This window comes from Pseudopipra pipra, chromosome 3 (genome assembly GCF_036250125.1).
Source record: "Pseudopipra pipra isolate bDixPip1 chromosome 3, bDixPip1.hap1, whole genome shotgun sequence".
NCBI classification, from domain to species: domain Eukaryota; kingdom Metazoa; phylum Chordata; class Aves; order Passeriformes; family Pipridae; genus Pseudopipra; species Pseudopipra pipra.
The window spans coordinates 106,766,365-106,779,188 of NC_087551.1; the positions used below are offsets into that span (position 1 = coordinate 106,766,365).

At 43.7% G+C, this 12,824-nt stretch overlaps 1 protein-coding gene across 4 annotated transcripts in view; it reads right to left on the reverse strand.

Annotated features, from left to right (window-relative positions):
- Positions 1-12,824, reverse strand: part of LOC135412145 (protein LYRIC-like) — a 29,816-nt gene that overhangs the window by 2,172 nt on the left and 14,820 nt on the right. Inside the window, exons 5-10 of one of the 4 annotated variants that reach the window (XM_064650603.1) lie at positions 12,006-12,221; positions 11,010-11,084; positions 9,343-9,441; positions 2,730-2,842; positions 1,973-2,092; positions 399-522 (exon numbers count right to left, since the gene is read on the reverse strand). In XM_064650603.1, the coding sequence (XP_064506673.1) occupies positions 399-522; positions 1,973-2,092; positions 2,730-2,842; positions 9,343-9,441; positions 11,010-11,084; positions 12,006-12,221 (747 nt within the window). The remainder of the gene's footprint in view (positions 1-398; positions 523-1,972; positions 2,093-2,729; positions 2,843-9,342; positions 9,442-11,009; positions 11,085-12,005; positions 12,222-12,824) is intronic. The other 3 variants (XM_064650605.1, XM_064650604.1, XM_064650606.1) reach the window with 3 other exon arrangements.

Sequence of the window (12,824 nt, forward strand, 5' to 3'; positions counted from 1 at the left end):
CTGTTGGCTTTTTGCCTAATGAAGGGGATTTAAGGGTTGTTAGATGTGTTTAACAAGGGCCACCTGCTTTTGAGGGTAATCCAAAGTCATGGGGAGGGCTCTGAATGTTTTTAGTGGGCTCTGACTCACTCATACACGTTTCCTTCTGTTTTGTGTTGAAAAAAATAACTGTCACTAAATGCAATCGTAGCTTTGCTCAGTAACTGAGAGGAGCAGGAACAGGTATTTGTCACAGAAAAGCCTCTGTAATACCGAGTAATGCAGAGGCTCTCAAAGAATTAACATATACAGCTAAAGGAGAAGCATTTTGCATATTCACTTAAAAATTCATTTGCGAACACTTCTCAGATTACATATTATTCTGAAAATTCATCAGATGTGCAAAAACAATCACTTACCATTACTGGCTGAATTATTAGCAACATCCAAGGATTTTTTGAAGGAAACAGAGACTGCATCACTGCTATAGTTTGTAGATATCAAGTCCCTTGGGCCTTCTTCCATTCTTGTTTGCAAACCTTGCTGGGGTTTAATTGAAACAATATGCTTCACTAAGCATACGAGTTAAATGAAATATATGCAAATACAGAATATGAGAGAAAATGTCATTATTGGGGGGCATTTAAAGAAACTGTAGGACAAATTAATTTTTACATGTTAGAATATTCCTCATGAGGCATGTCCTCAACCTACCTCCTATTTATTTGTTTTAGAGGGGATTATAGTGTTGAAATTGTCTTTAATTATGATTTTTCCCCTTGCTTCCCCCAGTGAATGGAAGAACAGCAAGAAATATTGAGATGAAAGTACTGTCACTGTGTAGTGACACTGAAGAGTAAGATGAGCCTCGTGTCTGCTAAATGTCCAAAGTCCACAGGAACACTGGATGTAGCACAAGGAGTGTAATGAGCAACTTTGCGGATCTGGCTTCAAAAGTAATTTCATTTTTTTTTTGTCCACCTCTGAAGAATGAGCTTGCACAGCAGCAGACACCAGCATTTGGGGCTGACATACAACATGAACTTCTTCTGGCCCTCCATAAACGCCAGAAGAGCAATGCTGTCCTGAGGAGTCTGAACAGCACTGTTAAGATTATTCATTAAGGTACATACAAAGCTAAACCAACTAATTGGATGTGCAAGAGAGCAAGTAGCCTGGCAGCACTCTGGGAACTGATGGACTGGCTTAATGACTATGTGGATTGTGGTCAGTTAAAACCTTTTTGCTTAAAATGGGAGCATCTGGAGTTCAGGGAGCAAAATTGTCCTGAGGATCATGAGAGACCACAGTGGGTGTGACAGGAAGAGAAATGATAAAAACAAAACAACAACAAAAAAAGCTGTACAAGTCCAGAAAAACATATTCTGTGACAAGTGAATGAAATACAATTAGGACATTTTGTGGGATTCACCCTTGCATTTCTCATTTCACAGGACAGCAAGGACATTACAGCCAAGGGCTGCTCCAAAATCCAGTCAACACTCTGTTCCTTTGCACTTCCCATCCCCAATGAACTGACACCCACCACAGCCTTTTTCGGTTGCACTCTGAGACATTTTTCTCTCAATAAGCTTTTCGCTGGTATAACATTGGCCTCTCTTTATCTTCACTGACTTTCGGGAACCACCTTTGCATTACTGTTTATATCTCTGGATGACCTTCAGCTACAGATAAAACACAGCTCAATTGTACACTAAACTTGGAGTGCATCTGGCTTTAATCATGGAAGAAAAAATGCCTAGGCAGATGCATTCCAAGTTTAGTGCACAACTCTCTGTACTGTAAAATCAAACTGTTTTGCAAATCTATTAGGGAATACCATGTTGCAAAACCCCGGGGTTCACTGTGCTCATACTTCTTTTATGGGAAGGCAGGGAGAAAAGAGAAGAGGAAGCCAGAAGATAGAGAGGAAGAAAAGTACCCCTCTGTTCTTGGAAAACCAAACACTACTCTTGGAATAAAAAATACTCACATGCTTCAGCCCAGATCCACCCCTTGCTTCCTTCACTTCCATTTTCTTCTTCTTCCGCTGTGTTTTGCTTTCAAGTCCAGAAGGGCAGAAGCGAATGCCTGCTTTGCCTTTTGTCAAATCCTGAAAGCATCAGAGATGTTGTAAGAGGAGTCATGGGACAGATAATTCTTGGGTTTTTTTCAGGAAAACCAATTACCTCCAGGAGTGTGTTCTGACAGTGCAGAAGCAGGGCATCTCTCTGGATAAGGTACACACCTGAGATTAACACAGCTCTTTGCAAAAAGCTCAGCACGCTCTTCCCATTGCTGCCAAAGGGAAAATTTCTCTGGGCTTCTAGAAAGCATTTAAACAGCAAGCCTTCTGCTTCTACCTCTCCACCCAAGCTACCACTGTAGCACTATCAGCAAACCCTCTTATCAGCAAACTTAAATAAATATGTCCCAGAAGGCTGGTGTCAGCTGTGGACTCCACACCTCTTTTCAGGCCCAGGTATTTGGAAAAGTCAGCAGTGGTAGAAAGAGTTCATTCATGCAGAGTGACCAGCCAACTCCCCTCAGCCCATCCTGCAAAAGTGTCCCCCAGCTCCAGCTATCTCAGACAGGTCAGGGGAGTGACCACACCAAGCACCTCCTCCCAGTGTGAGAAAGCCCCTGCAACCAGAGGAGCCCAGCTCCAGGGCTGGACTGGAGACCCCAGCCTGGATGAGACTGACCCCAGTGGAGCAGGTCTCCCTTGGCCATCAACATCACTGCCTCACCTTCTCCTTCTCCTTCTCCTCCCCTGTCTGATGTTCCTCATCTCCAGTCCAGTTCCCCCACTCTTCCATGGGAGCTTTCCAGTCAGAGTCCAGGTCAAACACTGAAGGGTCATCTATTAAAGCAAGTGTACAAATGAGTCATGTTCAAATCCACACTACCTCCAGCCTCACACGAGTAGCACAAATGCTGCAAAGAATACCTGTCACCTTTCTGCTTGCCATTGGGTGCGCATATATGCATCTGTCTTAAATGTACCAAGATATTTACAAATGTATTTTAAAAAATTATTAAAACATACACATTGACTACTAATTCACAATTACTGACTGCACTCTTCATGACAGGAAGAAAATTAAAGAAGGATGGAAAAACACATACAGGAACAAAAGCCCTGCCAGCCTGCACTTCAAGAAAACGAGCTTTACAAAACTAATAGCATGGCTGGTCAAATATTTTCTTTTAATTCCATGGAGAAGGATTCAAGCATATCCAGAAACATTGGCAGACACAGCAAGCTCTTCCACTCACTGCAACACACCATCCTCTGTGCAATTATTTGTATGGAAGGGTAATATTAGCAAAGGATTTGTGCATACATTAATGCTCTCATTGGTGTTTTCTTTCCTATAAAAAATAGAACGAAATACATTCTTGACTTCATCTTCCTTTTCCATTTTCTTTTTTTGAATGTAAGCCAGAAAAACACCATTAAGCATTGTTTTCCAAACTTCTCTAACAAGCATCTTTAAACAGGCATGAAGCAGGTAACACCTATTCTGCATCAACACTGACCATGTCATGGGGCTACGCAAAAATCTTACCAAAATCTTTTAGATTTCTGTATCTTTCAGCATCTGGTACCTTTGAAAATCTGGCTGCAAGCCCTCAGCTGCCTCTCCATAAAGGACTGGCAAGTGATCCTTAGGCAAGAAGGCAAAACAGACCAGTCTAATTCCTTTACACAAACTGAATGAGGTGCAAAAAAGCAGATAAATCAGCATAAGACGTTGAAAGGGTTACTTGGCTATTTTTTAATGATTTGAATGCAACAATCCTAAGTCTTATCCTAAAAGGGAGAAAGACTTCAAAAACACAGCGTATAATAATAACTCTTAGCTGATTATGTGTCTTAAAATAAAAATAAAAAAATTTAAAAAAATCCCAAACCTGATGGAAAAACTTCTAGTTGAAGCAGGGCCAAAACCAAAGGCATGCTGGGGATGATAAAAGAAAACTGTTTCCAAAAAGTTGCTCTGACCAGTTTGCTGCCAAATGTTATAAACATGATTATAAACATTGCTCAAGCTTCTCAGTTTAAAATCCATGCCCTCTACATAGAGAGTCTTTCCTTCTTCAAAAGGAATATGAACAAGTAATTTTGAACACATTCCCCAGTAAAATTCCAGTCTAAAATAGAATTCAGCCTCCTGAGCTGCAAGGCAGCAGCTCTGCAAGTGGATGCTCTCGCGGGTGTGCAAACAAAACAGACTGTAACTTAACACATGGGAAGCCACAACTGTTGTTTTCATGTATTTAACTTCTGATTTCTCAAAAGTGCATTAATGTACATACTTTTAAGCATGAAAATAGTTTTAATGGCAATCTGCCTGCAATGGGCTTACATTCGTGCTTCACCCTTGTCATGTGTGGTAATGAAGCTTGGCCAGACAGTGGTGACTCCGCCACATCTCAGAATTACTCTTCCCAAACCTTTGTGTCCCAGGATGTTTAAAGTCAACTCAGAGTAAAATTAAGGGCAATATAAGATTCTTTAAAATTTGCTGGATTTGCTGGATAAATCGGATTAAATGTATTTATCCCAAAGCTCTGGCTTAAAATCTCTCCTCTTGTGTAGCATATTTCCCTTCTACAGTGACATGTCTCACAATGCCTTTAAACTTTGAATACTCTCTAGTGTTTTTAAATCAGCAACTGATTTTCCTTGGGTCAAAAATTCTCTCACAGTCTAAAACTGATCAGTAATTTCTGTGAACAGGAACACTAAAAGGAACATGCCATGCAGCAGCAAGTCCCCCTGCTCCCCATATAGGCTTAGCACTAATGGGGATGGTATCTCTCCTGGTGCAAATATAGACCAATATCTTGATAATTTCTGGTGTTCATTTTTACAAAAGCAAGGCTGTTACATTTTCCAACTAGGTTCTTGCTTGCAACCCACCTCAGTCCCCCAGCAACTCCACCCAGACAAAGCTGTACTCTTCTGCTGGCAGCAAACATTTACAGCATGCATTTCAGGGCCAAGGTGGTTTCCATATACCCCATGCAATGAAGACACTTTTAGATCCTGAAAGGAACTATGTTGAAGGTTTCTTCGGAAATCAGGGACACTGCCAGCACCTCTGCAGACAAAAAGTCCATCCCAGCACCAACCACCTGAATGCTCTTTATCTTTGATCTCTCTCTGTGTAATGCTGAGGAGCAGCCAGTTGCACCCTGGGAGGTGTTGGGGAACAGGCAAACAGGGCCCCACAGTATCAAGGTCTGGTCAAAAAGGAACAGTCAGCAAGTTCTCTGTGCCCGCTGATAGATAGGGTGGAGTACAGTACTGTACAGACTGACCCTTGTTATCTGGCCTGGAAAATGAAACTGGAAAGTACTGCAGCAAAACTCACTCTATGTCGTTGAGATAGGGATTCAAAATTTTCTAATCCAGAGTTGTACATTTGGATTCTGATCTTCCAGCATCCCTCTTGGCATGCTCTCCCTCAATATGGGCAGCAGAAACCTAAGGGAGGTTCATCTGGCAGGGCAGTCCCTCAGTAGGCTGCATATTGTCCATGGCATTGAGTCTTTCTGTGGCTGCTGTAGAAAACCCAGCCCTTTGCAAAGGGCAGTTGACTGTGTAATGAGCACAGTTCTAACCCAAATTCTTACACTTGGAGGCCAAGTGTAATCCACTCAGTTCAAATGGATAGATAATTTCCTGTCTAAAGCTTGCATTTCTGTGTCACAGATCAAAACTATTGCTACCAATAGCTGGGTGTAGGATTCCCTCATTTGGCACCTTTCATAATTCAGTAGGGGCAAAGTATCAAAGAAATCCCAGACTGAAGACTTCTTTTAGTGGAAAGAAGCTACTGATTCTCATGAAACAAAAGAATTAAAATTTATTTTAACTCCAGAACAGAAGGAAGGATGGGAGTCAGGAAACATAGGGTCAAGAGGCATGGGAGCTTTCTTAAGGTTCCGGAGAAAATTTGTGTTGGCAATCAAGAAGGACTCATTGGGAAGATGCCAAGACACAGGTAAAAAGCGACTCTCATGGTCATGAGGCATTGCATTTGCAAAGCAGAATGTGAGTTTTCTGAGACTGCCCTTTGCTGTTGCCAAAGGCCAGGTCCACTGCACTTGGAAGCAGATGCATGGGATAAAATTAGTATTCGCTTTCCTTGGAACCAGACACAAGTGCTCCAAAACAGCCCAGCCAACTGCGCCGTGTGGGTTACATGTTTTGTAACAGCAAAACCAGCCACAGCTTATGATGCATTCTGTGAGACAGCAAAGCATAAGTACATAAATGTCACCAAAGGGGCAGTGGCAGGTGTGTGGTATAGGTGCCCAAAGGTAGGATTGGGAAACATAAGCAAGTAAAGCTTCCAAGGCAGAGGCAGGAGGATCCAGAACAACCCTGCAGAAGAGGCAAGAAAGATGCCTGGCAAAAGCAGAGCACTTTCTGGATTCAAAAATCAAGTGAATTATGCCAAGACCAGAAGAGGTTCAGCCCTCTTTCTTTTCTGTTTGTGGCAGGAATGAAAAGTATGCAAACACTAATGATGAGCAGGGAAAAATGATGATGAAAAACACTTCCCACTTTGGGGCCCCCTTCCCTCATGGAAGAGTCCTGGCCACCTCAACCTGCTGGTGGGACTGCTGGGACTGCAGCCATCAGTGTTGACCATGTGGCTTCAGGTCCAAGACACTGAATGCCCCCAGACAATGAAGGCTTAGATTGCTAAGGACTGATTGTTTGAACACGTAGAGACAATGACTGATGACAGAATGAGGATTTCAGAATTGATGAGGTTGGAAGGGGCCTCTGGGGATTGTCTAGCCCAACCCCACGGCTCACAAAGGGCTCAGCTGTAGCAGGTTGTTCAGGAATGTAGCCATCAGAGTTTTGAATATTTTCAAGGGTGGAGACTCCGTAACCTCTCTGGGCAAACTGTTCTGTTGTCTGACCACCCTCACCATAAAAACAAAGCTGGTAAGTGGAAGTTCACTTCATACTCATTGCCTCTTCTCCACCCTCTGGGCAGACCATAGGCAACCACCTCATCAGGTTTTCATACGCATGGATCGCCTCTGCTGGACCCACTCCAGTATGTCCATGACTGTCTTGTACTTGGGAGCTCAGAAATGGGCACAGCACTCCAGATATGACAATAATTAAGAATTAACCACCAGCAGCGTGTATCAGTAATGAATGTCAACACAGCAGTGTGTTGTTTGGAAACCAGGCTGATCAACAGTCTTTTTTTACTCCCATATAGCAGTGACTATTCAGTTCTCTAACCACTAGCTCCCTCTCTACCTCTATGGATATATGCTTTCAGTTGTGACAATACTTTAGCCTTTTGACAACACTCAAGCCTTTTGTGAGTGATGGTGTTATTATTGCTGGTACTTTACAAAAAGATAACCTGATGTGGAGTGGGGAGCCAACCAAGGCAGCTCTGCTGGCTGGGGCAGGAGCAGGAGTCCAGCATCCAGTTCCTTTGGCTGCACCAGCATAGAACAAAGAGACTCAATACATGTACTACTCTGGATTTGATAAAATGACCCCAACTTGTATTCAGGTTATAAATGGCTTTTTTTTTTTTTTTTTTCAGTTTCCAGGCCTGCAAGAGCTAACAGGTTGTGTTTGACTGTCAAAGAGCTCATTTTGCCTGCAGCACCGACCTTAATGCCAACCATTACCTCATCTAAATTCAGGGAATACATGTTCGTGACACTCCCCTCCCCTGCATCAATATCAAGGCTGATGATTCAAAGGAAAGAAAAAATACCAGGACGAAGAAGCAAGCTGTAAGGCAGGCAGAATAATCCTTCCAAATGCTTCTGTTCAGATGTTTGCAGGAGCAACCTGCTGTATTTGCTCCTATCTGTTCTGCTCTCAGACAGACATGGCACTCAAAAAGCGGAGCTCTGCCTGGCTTTGCAACTGCAGATCAAGCCCAGAGTGTGCCAAGTCTGACATGTGCTAGATGCAGTGCAAGGGAACGCTGCTGATGAGCTGCCCACGCTGCCTCCCTCCATCCCGTGCAGGCGAGCTGGGCTCCAAAGTTGGAAAGGGCCAGGCACCCTCTTGGAGCAACGCAGGGATAAAGAAACACAGCACTAAGGGAAGGGAATGCTTGGGGTTGGGATTTTTGTTTTTATTCTTTTTAAAGCAAACAGTGCTATTTATAAAATCACGGCCAAAATGATGCATCTGCTGCAGAGCCTCAGTTACCACAGGGCAGAGAAGCAAGACAACCACAGTCTTTTCTCCTTAATGCATTCCACCACTCTGGCTTCTCCTACAGCTGAGCAATCCGAGCAGCTAGAGTACGAAGGGGTTTGCTCGCTCGTCAGCCATCATGCCTGCAAGAGCAGGAAAAGGCCTCCCAACAACAGGGGTATATATAGATACTTCCCTCAATCCTGGCCAAAAGGTCAAGAGAAAAAGGTCATCTAATACCCACACTGTTCATGCCAAATTATTCCAGCTACTCAGGACCCACGCTGGTCTTTCAAGCAGATTTTGAAAGTAAAAAACCCTCATTACCAGTCATAAAAATACTGAAATCCTGACTGCCACAGTGCACTGGAGGTGGATTCTGCATCTGTGTTCAGGGTATTACCAAGGAAATTTAAAGTTTAGGCAAAGGTACTCTGAGCTCTAGAAGCACCCTGTCTTTCCATGGCTCTCCCCTAGCCCAGACTGCAGTTGCCTGGAAAAGGGCCACTCAGCTCCACCTTCCCACAACACGATGGGAGGGAGGGAAACGCAATGCTTTGAACTCATTTCACAGATTTAGTAATCTGAGTTGACTGCTAAACATGGGGGTTTTTTGAAATGCAGAGCCTATCCTGATGCATCTGGCTCAGGAAGTCCCTGACCCGCTCTCTGCAGGGTGTGGGGAGGGATCGCCCTGTGCTTGCCCTGTTCCTGTGCTTATCTACCCAGAGCTGATAGCAGTGCAACTGCCAGAGAGAGGACACCGCCACAGAAGCCTGCAGACAGCCTCCCTACGGCTGCTCCTGCTGCCCAGGAGCTCTAATTGCACTTTGCACAGCAGTATGTGTGCACTGGAAAAGATTGTACTTTCTGCGTTCCTTTTTTGTCATCTTCTGAGGAAAAACATAAATAAAATGCATGTTCTCGCTCTTCTCGAGAGTCCCATGTGGGCGCCTCCTGCCTGCCTGAGCTCACAGCAGCTCTGAGCACCTGCCAAAAACTACACCAACACTGGATCTCTCCCTTATCTCTACCAGTGAATGAGCCACATGGGAAGTGGCTCCTGATCTCTGAGGCTTAGGAAACAGACTAAAAAGAGTATCAGCATTAGTACACTTGCCTTTGAACAGAAAAAGAGCAAAGAGACATACCCTGCCCCTGCCACACATCGTCTGTAGGGAGGAAAGTCGAGCTGCTGTGCCAACAGCATCTGGAAGGACTGTCCTCAGATGATTTACTCTTCACGTTATCTGCATATAGCAAAGTGTCCTTTTTAAAAATTAAAACAAAAACAAAACCAAAAAAAACCCCCAAACCTAAAAGATAATCACATAGGTATATTCACATTATTAAAACCAATTAATCATGCCTCTATCTGCTCACTATGTCACAATGCCTAGATGTTATGTAATTTAAGCCACACATTAATCTATGCTGCTCATCGCAGTGGATTTATTAACAAAGGCTGGACGAGGACACTACATGCATAAGTTATTAAAAACAACTCACTCAGGAGTAGCTCCACTAGCAACAGACATAAAATGTTGGGGACCTAAGAAGGAAGCTATAGTTCCTGCAGAACAAAAGCCACATGCAGTGAATCCAGCTCCAACTCCCACCACCTTCAGTGAGAAGGTTTCTGCTCAAGCTAATAGAAATCCATAATTACTAAATTAATTGCTTCATGAAAGAGAGAGATGAGAGAGCTGCTGGGGGAAAAAGAAAAAATTTTTTTGATGATTACTTTCAGCAGCTAAAGTAACCAGTAGGATTCACATACCTCCCTGAATGACTCCCCTTAACCCCTTTCTAAGGCCTGTACATAACAGACCAGTGTTTTCTTCACATCTTTCATAAATCAGGGAGATTTTTTCACATCTCTGATCTTTCTTTTCTTCCTTTCAGCTGAAGAACTCCCTGGTTTTGTTCAGTATCAGCTTGATTTTTTGCTGCATAGATGCAGATGTTAACAAATATTTCTCCCTGTTGATTACTTGTACATTAGGAACTGCTTCAATCCATTAATGCAGTGTTGGAAAACAGATGATTAAATATAGTATATATTATATTGATTGCCATGTCTGGGTTTAGATGCTAATTTCAGCATTCAGGCTAACACCACACGCTGTTTTGTGCACAGATGTATCTATGCTTGCCTTTAGCAAAGATTCAGGACCAGACTTTGCATTCATGATCCAGTTGAACTTTCAGACAAATGTGAGCTTCTGGCAGGCAGGGAATGTATGACCCAGGAGTGCTCCAAGTCAATCAGTGAGAAGAACTGACAGTTACAGAGATGCAAAGTGAAAGCCAGAAAAGAGGATCAACTTAATGCAGAACCAGTAGATGTTCCATCCTTCTCAAAGCCACTCACGGAGAGGGTCAACCTGAAAATCCCTCACTGTGCTGGATAGGAAGGTGCTGAATAGGCAGCATCTGACAGAGCTTTTCCAACCTGGGTGTTCGCTCCCTCCCTCAATCTGAAATTCTCTGAATTTTTTGGTCATCACAGCACAACAGAAACCTTCTGTGTGAGTGAACCCAACAGAAAGAATTTGCTGGGGAAGCAATATTTTTTTTATTTATTCCAAGATGAGATACGAGTTTGGAAAGCACTCAATAAAAGGTTGTGATGTCACTCTCTAAAATACTGGTGTGCTGGATTGCAGATGCAAGCAAGCTCTGCAAGGGAGAGTGACTAACGAAATGTGGCTCCAGGGTAGAAGACCCATATGTGATCAGTGAGAGCCCTTTTAAGCCAAGCTTCTAAGAAAGTGATAGAAGAATTCAGATAAAAGTCCAAAGAGAGACCACTCACCTAAATCCCTGGACAGATCTGATAACGTCCCAAAGGTCACAGGACAGGATTTTACATCTGCAATATCCCATGTTCCTGCATTTGAAACGCAAACAAACAGTAACCCTAAACCTGATGTCATGTTCACAGCTGGTGGCAGCAGTTTCTATCTCGCTCTCCCAATCTCATTACAGGCCTTCTGTGTTCTCTCCATCCCAAGCCTGCATCCACTGCTGTTGCTGAACAAGAATCAAGCAAGGAGAAAACACCTTTATGGTGTCCAGCTCCATCACCATGCACACCTTCTCAACCCTTCAACATGCATGTCACACCAGAACGGCCCTTCTCTGGACTTAAATTCCTCACTCATCTGAACTGATGTCCCCTTTATGCATTAGTGGCAGAAGTTGTCATCAAGTATCAGCTGGAATTTGGCCTTTTGAAAGCGTTAGAGCAAAAATGGTACTAATGTCCTCCCCCTATTGACCCTATACTTTGCAAGAGAAGGACTCCAGCAGAGAAGACAACTCATGTGAGAGCAACCTAAGAGCATTTTCTGAATCACCAGAATACTGGATTACTGCTACTGAAGGTGAGTCATCATATGGCCTTATATACCAATCAGTCCAGCCATCACGCTTTGTTAATCAGAGAATGTAGTCAAAACCAAATGCTTTTTATTTAGGAATACCCTGCCTCATAGTGCTTTGAAACATGTGGATATATACCCTGCAGTCTAACTCTGACCATGTAAGAACAACCTCGGACAGAAAGGCTTTGGTTGCAAGGGGCCAAACACGAAATACCTGTGGGTAGAAAACAACTTGCACCCTGCAGGTAGTCTACAACACAAGAAATTCCTGCCATAAAGACCCCTCTTTTCACACTGCTGGGAAATAAATGACAGCTAGCAGGGTGCAAGGGGGGTGGACAACACTGTGTGTGCAGGATGAATGTCTGATGGAAACAGCAATTTGTGAAGCTTTCCCTTGGCAATGCTTGAATGTCCACACTCACCTACGTTGGAGAAAATATCCTCTTCTGACCGGGAGGGCACTGATTCTTCCCGTGTGGCTCCTGAGGCCTTCAGCGTGGCCCCGCACTCGGCCTTGGCAAAGAGAGCACCTTTTCCACCACCACTGGTGTCCCCTGTGAGTGGCCACACCGCTCCCTTCTCATCCCAGTCAAAGGCTGGTTCAACCGCTGAGCTACCCAGGGATGCTCTGCTGGGGTCTTCTCGGGAATAAGCATTACATAATTATTTTTAATTACAAGGAAGAGTTTTTACTGAAGAAACAATAGAACAAAGCCTGTTCTAAACCCATCAGAGGTAATGGCTATTTCCAACTGAAAGTATTTACAGATACGATTACAGTGAAGCAGAGTGCCTGTGATGGGACTCTGAGGCAGCAAATATGAAGGTCATGTGGGAAAAAAGGCACCACAGAGGCCTTCGATGTCCCTTCCTGAGTGCAAGGGTGGTTCAAGGCCTCTAGAGTCCAGCTGGAGACCCAGAGCAGTGAAGGGAAGGAAAGAGAACAGCTGGACCTCCAAGGAACAAGAAAGCAAACATCTTGGATATTGCTAGTTCAAGGCTGCTAGAGAAATCAGTGCCAGGCATATGGATATTTTAAATAATGACAATTATCTCCAACATATTTTGCTTCAAAGGACTCCTAAAGCACTTTATGACTCCAGCCTTCAGAACAGCAAAGCATTTCCCTGGGTCTCTAGTGGAGAGGGGACCACTGCTGGCAACAACGCCACCTTCACTCACCTTAATGCTGATGCTGCTGCTTCTCTTCTGATAGGGAACAGCAACCCGCACTTAGCAGG